This window comes from Amblyomma maculatum, chromosome 9 (genome assembly GCF_055883805.1).
Source record: "Amblyomma maculatum isolate TAMU_Amacu chromosome 9, ASM5588380v1, whole genome shotgun sequence".
Lineage (NCBI taxonomy): Eukaryota > Metazoa > Arthropoda > Arachnida > Ixodida > Ixodidae > Amblyomma > Amblyomma maculatum.
In genome coordinates, this window is record NC_139352.1 from 59,200,229 (window position 1) to 59,217,639 (window position 17,411).

General features: G+C 41.0%; 1 protein-coding gene across 1 annotated transcript in view; it reads left to right on the forward strand.

The window, feature by feature from the left end:
* The window catches only part of LOC146179138 (uncharacterized), a 29,911-nt gene extending 13,480 nt beyond the window's left edge, over positions 1-16,431 (forward strand). The window contains exons 2-3 of the mRNA XM_084578829.1: positions 5,921-6,194; positions 12,469-16,431. Of these exons, the coding sequence (XP_084434955.1) occupies positions 5,921-6,194; positions 12,469-12,793 (599 nt within the window). The 3' untranslated portion in view covers positions 12,794-16,431. The remainder of the gene's footprint in view (positions 1-5,920; positions 6,195-12,468) is intronic.
* The last annotated feature ends 980 nt before the right edge of the window (positions 16,432-17,411 follow it).

Consider the following 17,411-nt stretch of genomic DNA (forward strand, 5'->3'; position numbering starts at 1 on the left):
TCTTTTCAGCTTATACTAGGTTTTGAGTGACGTTCACTTGCAGCTTCATTGTCTTCAGTAATCAGATTCTAGTCAAAGTCTTACACTTATATAATGCTTTAAGGAGGGCTGCACTTAGTTGATGCTAATCCACACATATACTGCCTTATTATCCTACAGTCACAATTCATAAATGACAGCCAGGTTTGTTAATCTGTAGCTCCTTGTGCCATACACATGGTTATTGATCACAATTTGGCCTGTTACACATATTTGAAAGCACCAAGGGAGATCTAATTTGTTTTGTTGGTATTCAGGCACTGTCAAATTTACGAAAATCTGTTCTCTTTCTGGCCTGTAGTATGTCAAAGTTTTGGGTAACACAAACTTCTCGGAATACTCGTGTCAGCTTGTCTCCGACTCTTATGCCCTTACTTCTCGGAATACTCGTGTCAGCTTGTCTCCGATTCTTATGCCCTTGCCTTTTTTGAATGATGCATATCCAAGGAAAATAAAATGAAGTTAAAGTTTGCACACTACTGTTGGCTTTATAATGTAGTACATCTGCAGTTATTATTACAATTAAATTAATAGCACTTGAAGAAAATTGGTGTTTCCTGTCTATAGCAAATGGTTTTTGTCACAGTTTGTTTTATTTTACATGGGTGACGGAAGTTGCACAGAGTGAAGATGCAGACATTGCCGTATAAGTGGATGGTGATATTTCTGCCTAATGCTTTTTCTAGCTTCACAGAACATGCAGGGTAGAGTGAGATATCTTTAAAAATTTATTTCTAGTGCTTTTTAAGAAACAAAGACAAAAGGGGTTCTCTATTACATTTTTGTTCTTGAGAATGTGACGTATACATGTTTTGACGTTCTGTGTTCTGCTGTCGATGGGTGTTTAAGCTCAAGTCTTCCACAGACTGTTGCCACAGTTCAAAAGTCCTCTGTCTAAAGAGTTTTGAAATGGCCCATGCTTGGTGTGGCGCCACAAGGGTGAATGCCAGCATCACATGAATCAGTGTCGAATATGTAACTTTTTTTATGCTTATTGCCCTGAGGCTGCTTCGTGAAACCTCAGCTTACCTAGTTCTATTCTTTTGCCTCATTTTTAATTAAGTTAGCACAGAGTCCCACCTCAGTGTTTTGTTTTGGAAGGGCGGTTTTACTTTATTTTCATGCATTGTATTGTTCTCAGTTCCCACAAATTACGTTGACAGTATCACACATTCAGGATGAACCCAACTCATTGCCATGTCGCCCTTATTCTCATAACAGCTGCAAATGTCATCTTAGTTACCAAGAATGTCTTCACGTGCAAGTGCCTGTTGCTTACATGCTGTTAAATATTTTTTTCTTTGAAATTGAGGGAGATATCTAGTATGTGCAAAGCCAAGAAATCAATACTTATAAAAATAAGATTGAACTTTGCAAGTGTTTTTTCATGACCCTGGGTGCTGATATGAAGCGTACAGGTTCAAGAGAGAACATATTTAATTTAATGGTTAGGTTGACCTAAGGCAGACTTTGTAGTAAGACTGTGTTGAGCGTTCACAAAACTTTTTTAAAGGCACTAACAGTTTTTAAGCAGTTAACCAGCTGCATTTTGTGCCTTTAGACTTTGTAAACATTGTAAATTGGTTTATAGGAAAGGAAAGACAATATCTATCACACTTCTTTGTGGACGCCTGAACTTTGCTGTAAGGAAAGGGAGGATGATGGGAGTGAAAGAAAGAAGTGCTGGGGAATAGTTTCAGCCACCTGGGGATCTTTAACATGCACTGACATAACACAGCACACGGGCACCTTCGCATTTTGCCTCCATGGAAACACGACCGCCTTGATCGGGTTTGAACTCTCATTTTCCGGTTCAGTAGCTGACCGTCTTAACTACTGAGCCACCATAGTGTGTCCTTGAGACTGCATTTCATGGAATGTATGCTTTCTTCCCGTGCACAGGCTTGGTCACCGCCTGCTCAAGTGACAGTCTAACTGCCTGACAGAACTTGCGTGCACAACTGCACCTGTTGCTTTGGGTCTCTACAATATTTTATAGCAAGAGCTTTGCAGGCAGGAGGCAGCAGCCACCTGGAATTTCCCTTGCATCCACACTGGCATAAAGCTGTGGCAGTGCTGCTTGTGTCCACCTTTGTAACTATGGACAGCATCTGCGGTTTTTGAAAAGACTTAATGGGCAAGCTCGAGTATTGTTGCTTTGTGATTAGCAATGTTGCAGTTAATCTACACGCATGTATATTGGGGTAGGTGTTGGGGATGGGCATATTATTTGGAAGAGTGTTTTTAAGTGAAGTTTTGCTTTGTTTCTCTTGCAGTATGGTTCAGCTCTGATTTTTTATTGTGATCTGAATGTGTAGCATTGAAATATTGTTACGTGCTTTGTATACACTGTGAGGTGTACAAAGTGCTTTGTTTAGGGAGGACTTGTTGCTTATTATTTGTTGCAAAATCTATGTCTTGGTTATGATGCAAGTACCAATGTAAACTGTGGTTTATAGCATGCTTTCATAATAAGGGTGATTACCTATCAGCATCCATAGAAGGGTAGCCGTCTAGCTATAAGCAAAAGCAATACAGCTTCAACGAAAACTTTGTAGTTTTTGTGGAAGCTGGCCCCGAGGCAGTGCATTTATTGTATCAATTTAGCAACCAGCATGCTAGTGGGACAGTGTGCTGTTTAATCATTTTACTTCAAGTTGATTCACTTTCGTCCTAGTACTGTTAGCTGCCCTAGTTAACTTGGTTGGTAGAGTGACTGCCCTTGTGAGGCCGTGGTCCCAATTTTGAACCCTGGATCAGGACAAATTTTTCAACTATGAGGTGTCTGTGAAAGATGTGTGACCGTATTGCTGTGCTTAGGTGCGTGCGTTCATGAGCAGGTAATTACTCTCTTATTGCATGCCTACTCCCCTTAGCGCTTCCCTTAAACATTGGGCCAAGGTGCTTTGCTGCAAAGGCAAATTCTACTGTTGCTGTTGTGACAAGCTCTTTTTTTTATGATTTTCTCCAACATTTTTCTCTAGGCCTTTTAGTGCCACGATGAAGTGTTCTTAATTCATGTTCAGGTGACCTGTGAAGAAATTGAAGCAAAGTTACCTAATGTTTTGCAGTTTTGTTTCCCTTAATTTTGATCACCATACTTAGTCATGTAATAAACCCAGTCCCACTTATATCTCTGAAAATTTTAATTGTGCATCCATCAGATTTGTGCCCTCACTGTTGCAGGCCTCTGTGCAGATCTTGGTAGTGTGACATTAGGCTTCACAGTGATAAGATTGTCAACTCCCCCTTCCCCCCAAATTGTTGCCAATTTTTCTTTAAAAAAAATGGGTTCATTAAGTATATGTGGCATATATGCATCATTGACTACCTCAATTTTTCTGCAAAGTTTCTGCGGAAGCTGCGTAGCTTTCTTCTGCAGCCATATTGGCATGCTATGGTGGATGCTAATGAATAATTGCTTCCTTATTGCATATTTACTGCACCTTGGTGTTTTCACTGAACATTGGACCAAGGTGCTCCTCTGTAGTGGCAAATTCTAATGCTAGGCTGTTGTGCTAGGCTTAGGTTTCATTCCAATGTCTTGTGCTTAGGTGACTTATTCGTAAAACAAAAATGAAGCAGAATTAACAGGTCAAATATTTTTCACATGGCACGTGGTTCGCATTTCATGCCCGTGAATGAGCTTTTTATTTACTATCTCGTAAGGGTTTTGTAAAGTGCTTGTAAGGCAGGGTCGATATCTGAGAAAGGCAGAAGTGAAATTATAACAAATGCCACAGACAGTGTTTTGTTCTCAGTGGGCAGGACAGCTCTCAGAAAGACAACAGTGGGGATGAGACTTCCAGTCTGCCATGCTTGGCAAAGAGAAATTGTGTCCAATAGCCGTCATGTAGAAGTGTGCAGGATTCTGGCCCTATAATACTCGCAAGGACTAATTGTTCAGCTGTACACAGTTTTCACACACTAAATTTCCATTTGTTTGTTTGCATTATCTCCTCAGTTTCTGAAAAACAGTCTGTATCGCCGGGATTTTGGATCTTCTGGCTGACTGGCGTGGCAGTGCATTAATGTAGCTCATGATTTCCGTGGGTAACGCAAATTGGAGAACAGGATAGTGATTTCATAGACTTAATTTAATGCCTGCTCAAAGGATATGTTGACTTTCAGTGGTCATTCTCATAATCACGTTTATGCTTGTGCAGATTTATATTGGTACCCAGTACATAAAAGGAAAATTTTAAACATGAATCAAATATAAATATATAAAAAAAAAATTCGACTATTGAATCAAGTGACTGCTAATGGAAAAAAATTTTTCAGGAAAAGGAAATAGCCAACTGCTGTCTACCTTAATATTTAAAAATAGTGTGCACTCTTTGCAGCTGCAGTCTGGCAGTAGAATATATAGCAGAAACATAGCAAGACTGGTGCAAGAACAAAAAATGACCAGTGATAGTTAAATCGCTGCCTAAAAGCAGTGCACTTCTGGGTTCAGCTTTTGCAAATGCATGGCTAGTGGTTGCCGTTGCCTCAGGTCTGCAGCAAAGCTTAGAAGGATAAACTATGCATCCAGACTATTCTTGAACAAGGACAAGGGCCTTCCTGTTATGCCCGCTGGTACATCATGAGCACTCACCCTGCCGGTGACACCTGGACGTGGCCCCATGGGAAATTCAGCAGATTAGCCAGTCTGATTTCCCACGTGGCAGTTCTGACTAAACTGAGAGGGCAGAGCTCTCACTCAAAAAACTGTGTAGGTGACAAGCAGAGTGCCATGTGTGTGGGCATTCACATGTAACACATTATGGAAGGATAAAAAAAAAATGTTTTACACTTAAAAATTTTGAAGCAGATATTCGGCCATCTTGTTGCCCAGACATTGTGGGTGTACCTTGGTTGGACTCGTGAATGTCTGCAGTGTTCGTTGCTGCCAAGTATATGAAAATGTTTATTCAAAGATTTTCTTGACAAGAACCAAATATTTGCACATCTCTGCTAACAAGCAATGTTTATTGTAGGTAGTTAGCAGTGTTCAATGTTAAGGCTTCTAAATCTGTCAGGAATTTTTTTTTTTCATTTCTCGTAATGGCTTCTTTTCTGCTCTTGGGTTTTGTATCAAGGCAGCGAATTGGGCATAAGCGTTCATTGTTAGCACCAGATTAGGCTGCCTGATCCAGTTTTTCAATTCTTTTTGGAATTTTTTTTGTCCACTCTTGATTTCCTCCATAATTTTTGCTGTTTCGTCACCAGCTTCTGCTGAGTCCTGCTCCACCTCAACATTTTTTTTTGCAGATAGTGTTGTTTTTCTCTGTGTTATTGGCAGTCTCATAGTGCACAAAGCACTAATCATGGGTGCATCGTCTGATTCTAAGAGCTACATGGGAAAAAGAAAAGAATGAGGCTTCATTGCTGAATACAGCATTGCCTGGTGTAACTGTCAGTTGTGGCTTGAGACTATGTATTTTCATTTAGCTCACAAGAATTTTGGAGGCAAGAAATGGGTTCTTTAAACCTGTTGATCACACTTGTAAAGAGCTTGCACCTTAGCATTAAATGGCTTTCTCACAATTTCAATTTCCAGTGTTGAAGATTATGACGCGTTTTATGTATCTGTGTTTTTGTAAACAATAACCAAGACTCAGTAATTTGTGTATTTGTAGCATGAGGCTATTTTGAAACTGTTACCTGGTGATGAAAATCTGTGTCACCTTAGCTTCACGAAAACAAATTATGCTTTCGGGATCCAGGCACCCTCACCTTGATGTACTGAACATGATATCAAATATACGTGCAAATTGAGAAGATCCAGCTGGGTGCAATGTTAATATATGTTAACTATTCCAGAGTTGTGGGTTATTATTGTTAATATATTGAGGGTTGTCCATGGGATTCAAGAGGCATATTCTTTGTTTTGCAGGATCAGTCACCACTGATCGCTGGTGCAGCTTGCTGCCTCAGCAAAGGACACCAGGAGGCAAGCAGCGGTTGCTGTGCCCAGAGTGTGGCTATGCAACCGAATTTCACAGCAGCTTGAAGAACCACATGAGGACGCACACTGGGGAGCGCCCCTTCCAGTGCAGTCACTGCAACAAGAGCTTCACTCAGTGTGCCACCTTGGCAGCCCACACTCGAATCCACACGGGTGAGAGGCCGTACCGTTGCAGTTACTGCAGCAAGAGCTTCGGACAGAGGCACGTTCTGACAACACACCTTCGCACCCACACAGGCGAGAGGCCATTCCAGTGCCATCTGTGTCTCATGACTTTCGCGCAGCAGACAAACTTAAGGAGGCATCTGCTAACCCACATCGGGGAATCATTGCTGTAGTTTCACTTGCTGAAAAGGATTCCCACGCAAGCTGCAACTGAAGCAGCATGGACAAAATGGCCACCATCTGTCATTGTTCATCTGTGCACTTATAGGCTACCCTGTTGCATTGTGCGAACCAGCTGGTTTTGCGGCAAGATGTCCGTTCAAAGGTTGTAGAACAAAAGAGACTACTGCAATGGACCACGTTCCTGTGACATGTTGCGTGCCGTGATATTTTGAAAATAGAGCTTTGAGTAATATGATCCCTGGATGAAAAACTGAACAGGGCAGTTTTGTGGTTGTGAACAATGAACATTAGCCGGATGGAAGTGTGCTGGCAGTGGACAGGCGTGTTTTCTTTGTAGTGGTGTTTTTGTTTCTAAAGTGTAATATGGGGGGGGGGGGGGGGCATTGCGTGTGTTCAATACCGTCCGACTTGTAAGCTTATGTTATGATGGCAAAGGTAGTGCTGAAACCTTGGTTAAAAAAGAGACTGTATGCTTTGAATAATTGTCAATGTAAAGAGATATACTAACTGCCTTTGTTTAACAGGGCACAAGAAGTATGGTTTTGTTTGCTATTGTATTCATCTATTATTTTCTTTTTTCATTGGTCCTCTGTGAAAAGGAGAAGTGGTCCCTGCACTGGGTGGTGCATCATTTTTGTTTTATTTATAGCTTTCACAATGGGAATGCAATGCACAGGCAGACAGAATTGACCATGGCAGGGTGTGCACAGGTACCTAAAACCCTTGAAAATCCTAGAATTTGGAAATATAATTTTCAAGGCCCTTAAAAGTACTTTATATTTTTTTAACCTTCTGAGGATGGGAATCGTGATTTACGCTAAAAGAATCTCTCGAAACTCGTGCAAAATATAAATTTTCTCTGCACATATATTTCCATACGATGTTTAAAAAGAAATTCTTGGAATTTTCACAATTTTGGCGGATGTGCATAATTGTTTGGCCACAATGAGGTGGTGTAATCAACTATTCCAAAGAGTACAGTCATATCACCATCACCGACTGCTCGACTGTTTGTGTTCCACATGCGTTGGCGTCTGACTAGACGCAACCAGTTTGCATAGACGAGCTTTCAGATAGGTTCCAAGTGGTTAAAGGTCTTTCCTCACTTGACCATAGGCAAAAGTACTGCCGGCCTAACGAGTGACTGGCAGGCCTCAAGAAAGAGTTGGAAGCCCTCATAGCAGCAGGAAGACTGACGATCCAGCAGCGAGATACATACTTGCAGAGTACACTGAGTTGTTGCAAGAACAGAAACATCAACTGCAACTTTTCGAGAAAGCCACCAGTCTAGACACATATTTTAGGGAGCTTTTGCAGTTCAGTGTGCTTATTGTGAAATATTATTGCTTGTGTTGAGCCATGGTCAAGCAACAGTTGAGAGAGGCTTCAGCGTCAACCGACAGATTTGCATAGAGAAAGGGAAAGGTCTGTCTTATATCTCGCAACGAATTGTGTATGATGCAGTGCAAAAAGATGGTGGTATTTTTAACATTCTCGTCACAAAAGAATTATGGAAGGCTGTATTAGCTGAAAGACATCATTATAGTGCTTACTTGGAAGCCCAGATGAGGCACAAACAAGAACATATTAAGCAGTTGAAAAAGTGTTGTGCTGAGGAACAGCTTGACAGTCTCAGCAAAAAAAAAAGGAAGATCTTCAAAGCAGCAATCAGTGACGACTGCATCAGCAGATGACTATGCTCAGAAGGTGCAAACAGCTAATTACCACACCTACATTAGAAAATAAAGACATTGAGAAAAGCTGCAAAAGCTAAGGCCTAGTAATGGTTAAATCTCAAGAAAGAGATTAAGACAGAGCTTCATGAAGTTCTTTGAACTTTGTTTAGTTACCCTTGGCCATTGAGTGCAATAAATGTGATGGTTATATTTTCTTGAATATTGTTACGGACGACATCAAGGAAGAAAAAGCGGGCAGTGGCGCGGACAGGAGCGCTCGCGCTAGGCCCGGCAACATTTTCATTAAACGTCATCTCACTGTCATCGACCATCTCTCTGTCCTCTGTTCTCCTGTTTTCATCGGCTTGCCGTATCGTAACATTTGGTTGGAGGTGCTGGTACTTCATCACCCCCCCATCCTTGTCCGGAGCATCAGCGTCCTGTGACTTCTTGCGCCGTCGGCGAAAGGTTAGGAGGCACTGCATGGCTGTTCCCCAGCCTGCCGGATCCAGCAAGACCTTGCCGTTCCTCCGCCCCGTCCCCCCCGCCCGGACCACAAGACACAACAAAGGAGAGACTGACCCGAGACGCCACACATGACCACAAGACACAAGGAGAGACCCGAATGACCTAATGTGACCCCACTGACCTGATGTGCCGACCAAGGACCCTACGACCCAAGACACCGCTACACTTCAAGACATTCTCCCCTGCCTATGCCATGCGGTGCGTGCCTTGGCCTCCGCCATCGAGTCGTGGCAACGTGTGGCCCAAGAGTGTCCTGCCAAGGTTCATCGCGAATCATCGTGCCGGCAAGCCATTCTATTCTTCCTTCTTTCTCTTCGTTTTCGAGCATCTAGACATGCCCATCATCATGCCATGGAATCATCAACATCGTGCATTTCCTCGTCCACGATCGGGACGATCGCTCGGTGGCCCCGGGTCATGTTACGGACGACATCAAGGAAGAAAAAGCGGGCAGTGGCACGGACAGGAGCGCTCGCGCTAGGCCCGGCAACATTTTCATTAAACGTCATCTCACTGTCATCGACCATCTCTCTGTTCTCCTGTTTTCATCGGCTTGCCGTATCGTAACAATATGTTGAGTTTCAAAATTAATAGAGCTGCATTTTAGGTCCTTGAAAGACCTCCATTAGGGCCTTGAAAGTCCTTAAATATCATTGAATTTTTTCTCTGTAGCCTGTACGAACCCTGCAATGGGCAGTGTTAATCTTGGCCAGTCCATTTCTAAATATAGTACTGGCCACTTTATTTGTTTCTCTACATGAGTGTGCTTCTGTTCTTGCAATTTCGTTGACTACTTGTTCTTTGATGGCAAAAATAAACTTGTATTTTTATTGCTCTATTTTCATGTTATGGTCCCAATGTTGTGCTTTTTCATCTCCTACTAAGTTTCAGATAACTAGAGTTTTGCAGCACCATTGCATGTTAGTAGTAGTAATCAGATTTCAAATCAGATTATAGAGTTCCGGCTTTTACTTATTGCAAGATTTTTGACGAAAGCTGCCTAATCATAAACATAGTTATTCGTCATGTTTAGTACTTGAAAGAGAAATTAGTACAATTTCTGTTGGTCAAAGCTGCAAACATCTTTGCAGTTTCTTTATTCTTGCATGCAGTACAGTATTATTCTTGGTGAGGCAAAGTTCTCAGTGCATTATTATTTCTGTGGCTTATTGCAAATGATGCATTTTCATGGGGAAAAAAACAACTTGTTTGCACAATGTTGTGTGCCATAGCAGGTAGCATGTCTGCAGTGATTTTCACAGATCATTATTGGAATACATTTTCACTGAGTGCTATGCATTACAGCTTCTAATTGACGCTATGCCCATATACCATGCTAAAAGACTTGTTTCTTGTCTGGCAGCAGTTCTTTGGGCTGCAGTATCTTTTTTTTTGTATAACTTGCATGAGTTATGGTGGCTGAAAAGGAAGGTTCAGATATTTTGGAGACCTCTGCTGTGGATGTTGCTTTTGTTTCACATTCTTACAATTCAATCCAGCGATGTGCACGTAGTCGCCCCCTGTCCCCCCTCCCCTGCGCAAACTGCGATGGCATGTAGTACTATTGGCTGCTAGGCTTTGTACAGTTGCAACACTGGCAGCCAGGTTGGAAACACACTGGAACCCATCCTGTGAGGCTACAAATCCTTTGAGAGGTGTCAAGATGGCGCGGCAGTGCATTATTGATTTCTCGTGGTTAAGACGAATTGGAGAACAGGATAGTGACTTCATAGACTTAGTTTAAAGCCTACTCAAAAGATATGTCGACCTTCGAAGGTCATTCTCGTAATTTATGCTTGTGCAGTTTTATATTTGTACTTAGTGCATAAAAGGTCAATTTTAAACATAAATCAAATATATATATATATAATAAGTGTCGACTATTGAATCAGATGCCTGCTTATGGAAAAAAGTTTCAGAAAAAGGAAATAGCCAAATGCTATCTACCTTAATATTTAAATATAGTGCGCACTCTTTGCAGCTGCTGTAAATTAGCTGAGATTTACTTCAGGTAAAGAAAAGTAATGTGCACAGAAATGTGTATTGTTTGATTACGCAGCTTGACAGCATGCAGTCAGCGCTGTGGTTTGCAATATAAGAAGTGAAATGAAATCCACAAAGGTGAATTAGTATGAATGGAAAATAGCGTGGTTTATAATAAAAACTTCTTTAAGTTTGTTTCAATGAACAGAAAAAAAATGCCCAGCCCTGAAGCCTAGAATAATGCGATCAGTGTCCCCCTTTCCCGAGTAAAGTAAAATTCTAAAAATGTGAAAATACAGTAAAATCTGGCAGTAGAATATATAGCAGAAACGTAGCAAGTGTGGTGGAAGAACAAAAAAATGACCACTGATAATTTATTCAATGCCCAAAAGCAATGCACTGCTGGGTTCAGCTTTTGGAAGTGTGCGGGCAATAGCTGCCATTGCCCCAGGCTGGTAGCAAAGCTTAGAAGAATAAACTACGCATCCGGACTATTTGTGAACAAGGACAAGGGCCTTCCTGTTATGCCCGCTGGTACATCATGAGCACTCACCCTGCCGGTGAAACCTTGACATGGCCCCATGGAAAATTCAGCAGATTAGCAAGTCTGATTTCCCACGTGGCGGTACTGATTAAACTGAGAGGGCAGAGCTCTCACTCAAAGAACTGCGTAGGTGACAAGCAGAGTGCCATGTGTGTGGGCATTCACATGTAACACATTATGGAAAGACAAGACAACAAATGCTTTGCACAGATTTTTTGAAGCAGATATTCGGCCATCTTGTTGCGCAGACATTGTGGGTGGACCTTGGTTGGACTCGTGAATGTCTGCAGGGTTCGATAGCTGCCAAGTATTTGAAAATGTTTATTGAATGTTTTTTTGACACAAACCGAATATTTGCACATCTCTACTAACGAGAAATGTTGATTGTAAGTAGTTAGCAGTTTTGATTATTAATGGCTTCTAAATCTGTCAGGAAATTTTTTTTGCATGTCTTGTAATGTCTTTTTCTTTTCTGATCTTGAGTTTTGTATCAAGGCAGGGAATTGGACATAGGCATTTGTTGTTAGCACCACATTAGGCTGTCCGATCCAGCTCTTCAATTGGTTTTGGAATTTGTTTATCCGCACTTGATTTCTTTCACAATTTTTGCTGTTTCGTCACCAGCTTCTGCTGGGTCCTGCTGCACCTCAACATTTTTTTTGCAGATAGTGTTGTTTTTCTCTGTGTTATTGGCAGTCTCATAGTGTACAAAGCACTAATCATGGGTGTATCGCCTGATTCTAATAGCCACATGGGGAAAGGAAAAGAATGTGGCTTCATTGCTGAATACAGCATTGTTTTTCTTAAGCATAGCTTAACTCAGTTGTGGCTTGAGACTATGTATTTTCATATAGCTCACAGGAATTTTGGAGGCAAGAAATGAATGTCTAAGCCTGTTGATCACACTTGTAAAGAGCTTACACTTTAGTATTAAATGGCTTTCTCACAATTTCAATTTCCAGTGTTGGAGTGTGGGATGTGTTCTATGTACCTGTGTTTTTGTAAACACTAAACAAGACTCAGTGATTCGAGTGTATTTGTAGCTTGAGGCTATTTTGAACCAGTTACCTGGTGATGAAAATCTGTGTCACCTTAGCTTTATTAAAAAAAATTATGCTTTCGGGATCCAGGCGTCCTTAACTTGATGTACTGAACATGATATGAAATATACGTGCAAATTGAGAAGATCCGGCTGGGTGCAATATTACTACATGCTAACTATTCCAGAGCTGTAGGTTAATATTGTTAATATATTGAGGGTTGTCCATGGAATTCAAGAGTTATATTCTTTGTTTTGCAGGCTCCGTAACCACTCATGGCTTGCCTCAGCCAAGGCCACCAGGAGGAAAGCAGCGGTTGCTGTGCTCAGAGTGTGGCTATGCGACTGAATTTCACAGCAGCTTGAAGAACCACATAAGGACTCACACTGGGGAGCGCCCCTTCCAATGTAGTCACTGCAACAAGAGCTTCACTCAGAGGGCCACCTTGGCAACGCACGTTCGAATCCACACTGGTTTTGAGGCCGTACCGTTGCAGTTACTGCAGCAAGAGCTTCGGACAGAGGCACATTCTGACAACACATCTTCGCACCCACACAGGCGAGAGGCCATTCCAGTGCTATTTGTGTCTCATGACTTTCGCGCGCAAGACAAACTTAAGGCGGCACCTGCTAACCCACATGGGGAAATCATTGCTCTAGTGTCACTTGCTGAAAGGGATTGACACGCAAGCTGCAACTGAAACAGCATGGACAGAACGACCACCATCTGCCATTGTTCATCTATGCACTTATAGGCTACCCTGTTGCATTGCGCGAACCAGTTAGTTTTGCTGCAAGATGTCCGTTCAGAGGTTGTAGAACATAAGAGACTACTGCAATAGACCACGTTCCTGTGACATGTTGCATTCTGTGATATTTTGAAAGTAGAGCTTTGAGTAATATGATCTCTGGATGACAAACTGAACAGGGCAGTATTGTGGTTGTGAACAATGAACATTAGCAGGATGGAAATGTGCCGGCCATGGACTAGTGTGTTTCCTTTGTAGTGATGTTTTTGTTTATAAAGTGTAATATTCACTGCATGTGCTGAATACCGTCCAACTTGTAAGCTTATGATGGCAAAGGTAGAGACTGTATGCTTTGAATAATTGTCAATGCAAAGAGATATACTAACTGCCTTTGTTTAACAAGGCACTAGTAGTATGCTTTTGTTTGCTATTGTATTCAACTATTAATCTGCAAGATGAGAGTATGTTTTTATTTTCCTTTTTCATTGGTCCTCTGTGAAAAGGAGAAGTGGTCCCTGCACTGGGTGGTGCATCAGCTTTGTTTTATTTATAGCTTTCACAATGGGAATGCAATGCACAGGCAGTCAGAATTAGCCATGGCAGGGTGCGCACAGCTACTTAAAACCGTTGAAAACCTTTGAATTTGGAAATATGATTTTCAAGGCCCTTAAAAGTACTTTTCATTTCATTTCATTTTATTACCCTCAAGCGCATACGCATTACAGAGGGGAGTGGTACATCATATATGATAGAAAGCATAGAACACTAAATGAACAAAACATAACAAAGGCTAAACAAACAAGGGAATACAGAACAATGAAAACAATCTTACAATAAAGAAAGTTATACAAGCGGAATAATTTGAAAACGATCATAAGCGGTGAGATAACAGCATATACAGCGAAAAGAACAACAGCACTGGGAGCAAACAAGCATGAAAAACCAAAAACGGAAATAAGATAATAGTCAGGGGGAAAAAAAAAAAAAAAGTGTCACTGATCATCTTCAAGATATTGCATCAGTGATGAGCGAAATGAATCGTGATCTTGGAATAATGCGATATCGGGCGGGAGGCGATTCCACTCTACTGACGTACGAGGTAGAAAGGAATGAAAAAGGGCATTAGTATTGCAAGTTATGATGTTTACTTTGTAAGCATGATCGACGTGGGAGGAGCGATACGATGGCTGCGAAATGAAAGTATGCCTCAATTCGTTATGATGATAAATTTTGTGGAAAAGGCTAAGACGTGAAATTTTCCTTCTAAGCTCGAGAGATGGCAAAGATAGCGTTAGTTTCATTGAAGTTACGCTGCTAGTGCGACTGTAATTGGAAAGAATGAAACGCACCGAATTATTTTGAACCATCTCGAGTGAGGATTTCAAGTTCATGAAACCGGTATCCCAGATTGCAGAAGCATATTCAATCTTTGAACGTACCAATGCTTTGTACATAGTCATTTTAGTCGAAACAGGTGCCTTCGAAAAGTTACGGCGTATATACCCAAGCATGCGGTTACTGTTGTTAATAATGTAATCAATATGTTGCTTCCAGCTGAGGTCATTAGTAATATGCACACCCAAATATTTGTACGAAGTAACAGTATCTAAAGGAGTGTTATTCAATACATAGCAAGCAGGGGGGAAATTACCTGGCGACACTCGCATAGCTTTACATTTTTTAACATTTAGGTCCATACACCATGTGCTGCACCATTTAGTTATATTAGTGAGGTCAGATTGTAAAGCAGAAACATTGGCGGGTTCAGAAATCTCGCGATAAATAACACAATCATCGGCAAATAAATGAATAGGGGAAGTCACACAGTTAGGAAGGTCATTAATATAAACTAAAAAAAGTAGGGGGCCCAAAACGGACCCTTGTGGTACACCTGACGTAACAGGTGTTGACGGTGAATTATTGTTGTTAGCAAAGACATGCTGTGATCGACCGATGAGGAAAAATTCGACCCAGGTAAGAAGATGTCTGTCAATATTAAGGCACTTGAGTTTAAGTAGTAAGAGACGATGGTTTATTTTGTCAAAGGCCTTAGAAAAATCCAAGATACAATCAGCCAAGGAACGGTTGTCAATAAGGGTTAGCATGGAGTTTGTGAAACAAAGTAGCTGTGTCTCGCATGAGTATGATTTCCTGAAGCCATGTCGCGCTGGATTGAAAAAAAGGTTCGAGTCAAGAAAACTAGCTAGATGTGAGCAAATGACATGCTCAAGAATTTTACATGGTATGCTAGTAAGAGATATGGGGTGATAATTAAGGGGAGATTGCTTGTTACCGGATTTATGAAGTGGAATCACCTTCGCCTGCTTCCAATGTACAGGAAGAGCACCAGTATCTAAAGATTGTTGAAATATTTTTGCCAAAAGGACAGAGGAGTACATGTTTTTCTCTTTAAGGAATCTTGCATTTATATTGTCAACATCAGAGGAACATGAATGTTTTAGTGTTTCAATGAGCTTTGCAATCCCGTCGGCATCAATTGATATTGGATGCATAATTGTATAGCCCGAAAACGAATGTGTAGGCACTTGAAGATGTGTAGGCACTTGATCTTTTTTTAACCTTCTAAGGATGGGAATCGCGATTTACGCTAAAAGAATCTCGCAAAACTCGTGGAAAACAGAAATTTTCTCGGCACATATATTTCCACATGATGTTTAAAAAGAAATTCTTGGAATTTTCACAATTATGGCAGATGTGCGTAATTGTTTGGCCATGATGAAGTGGTGAAATCAACCATTTCAAACAGTACAGTCATATCACCATCACGGACCGCTCGACTGTTTGTGTTCCACATGCATTGCCGTCTGACTAGAGGCAACCAGTTTGCATACACGAGCTTTCAGATAGGTTCCAAGTTGTTAAAGGTCTTTCCTCACTTGACCATCAGCAAATGTGTCAGGCTTAACGATCACCTGGCAGGCTTCAGGAAAGTGTTGGAAGCCCTCATAGCAGCAGGAAGACTGACAATCCAGCAGCGAGACACAGTACTTGCAGAGTACACTCAGCTATTGCAAGAACAAAAACATCAACTTCGACTTTTTTAAAAAGCCACCAGTCTAGACACATTTCTTAGTGAGCTTTTGCTGTTCAGTGTGCTTATGTAGAACTTTAAAAATTTGTGAAATTATTGCTTGTGTTGAGCCTTGGTCAAGCAACTGTTGAGAGAGAATTCAGCGTCATCCCACAGATCTGCATAGAGAGCTTGAAATGTCTGTCTAATATCTCGCAAGGAATTGTGTGCAATGCTGTGCTCAAGCAACAGCTGACGGAGGCTTCAGCGTCAACCGACAGATTTGCATAAAGAAAGTGAAAGGTCTGTCTTGCATCTCACAACGCAAAATGCAGTGCAGTGGAAAAAGCTGGTGGTATTTTTAACATTTTCATCAAAAAGGGTTTATGGAAGGCCTGATTAGCTGCAAGACATCATTATAGGGCTTACTTGGAAGCCCAGAAGAGGCACGAACAAGAACATATTAAGCAGTCGAAAAACTACTGTGCTGAGGAACAGCTTGACAGTCTCAACAAAAAAAAAAAAGAAAAAAAAAGCAAGATAGATTCTCAAAGCAGCAAGCAGTGACGACTGCATCAGCAGATGACTATGCTCAGAAGGTGCAAACAGCTAATTACCACATCTACATTAGAAAATAAACACATTGAGAAAAGCTGCAAAAGCTAAGGCCTAGTAATGGTTAAATCTCAAGAAAGAGATTAAGACAGAGCTTCATGAAGTTCTTTGAACTTTGTTTAGTTACCCTTGGCCATTGAGTGCAATAAATGTGATAGCTATATTTTCTTGAATATGTTGTGTTTCAAAATTAATAGAGCTGCGTTTTAGGTCCTTGAAGAACCTCCATTAGGGCATTGAAAGTCCTTAAATAGTATCATTGAATTTTTTCCCTGTAGCCTGTACGAACCCTGCCATGGGCAGTGTTAATCTTGACCAGTCCATTTCTAAATATAATACTGGCCACTTTATTTGTTTCTCTACGTGAGCGTGCTTCTGTTCTTTCAATTTTGTTGACTACTTGTTTTTTGATGGCAAAAATAAACCTGTATTTTCATTGCCCTATTTTCATATTATGGTCCCAATGTTGTGCTTTTTCTTTTCCTACTAAGTTTTAGATAACTTGAGTTTTGCAGCATCATTGCATTTTAGTAGTAGTAATCAGGTTTCAAATCTGATTATAGAAGTTTGGCTGTTTGTTATTGCAAGAGGTTAGACGAAAGCTGCCTAACTATAAACATAGTTATTCGTCATGTTTAGTACTTGAAAGAGAAATTAGTGCAACTTCTCTTGGTCAAAGCAGCAAACTTCTTTGCAGTTTGTTTATTCCTGAATGCAGTACAGTATTATTCTTGGTGAGGCAAAGTTCTCAATGCATTATTATTTCTGTGGCTTGTTGCGAATTATGCATTTTCATGGGGAAAAAAAGAACTTGTTTGCACAATGTTGTGTGCCATAGCAGGTAGCATGTCTGCAGTGATTTTCACAGATCATTGTTGGAGTACATTTTCACTGAGTGCTATGCAT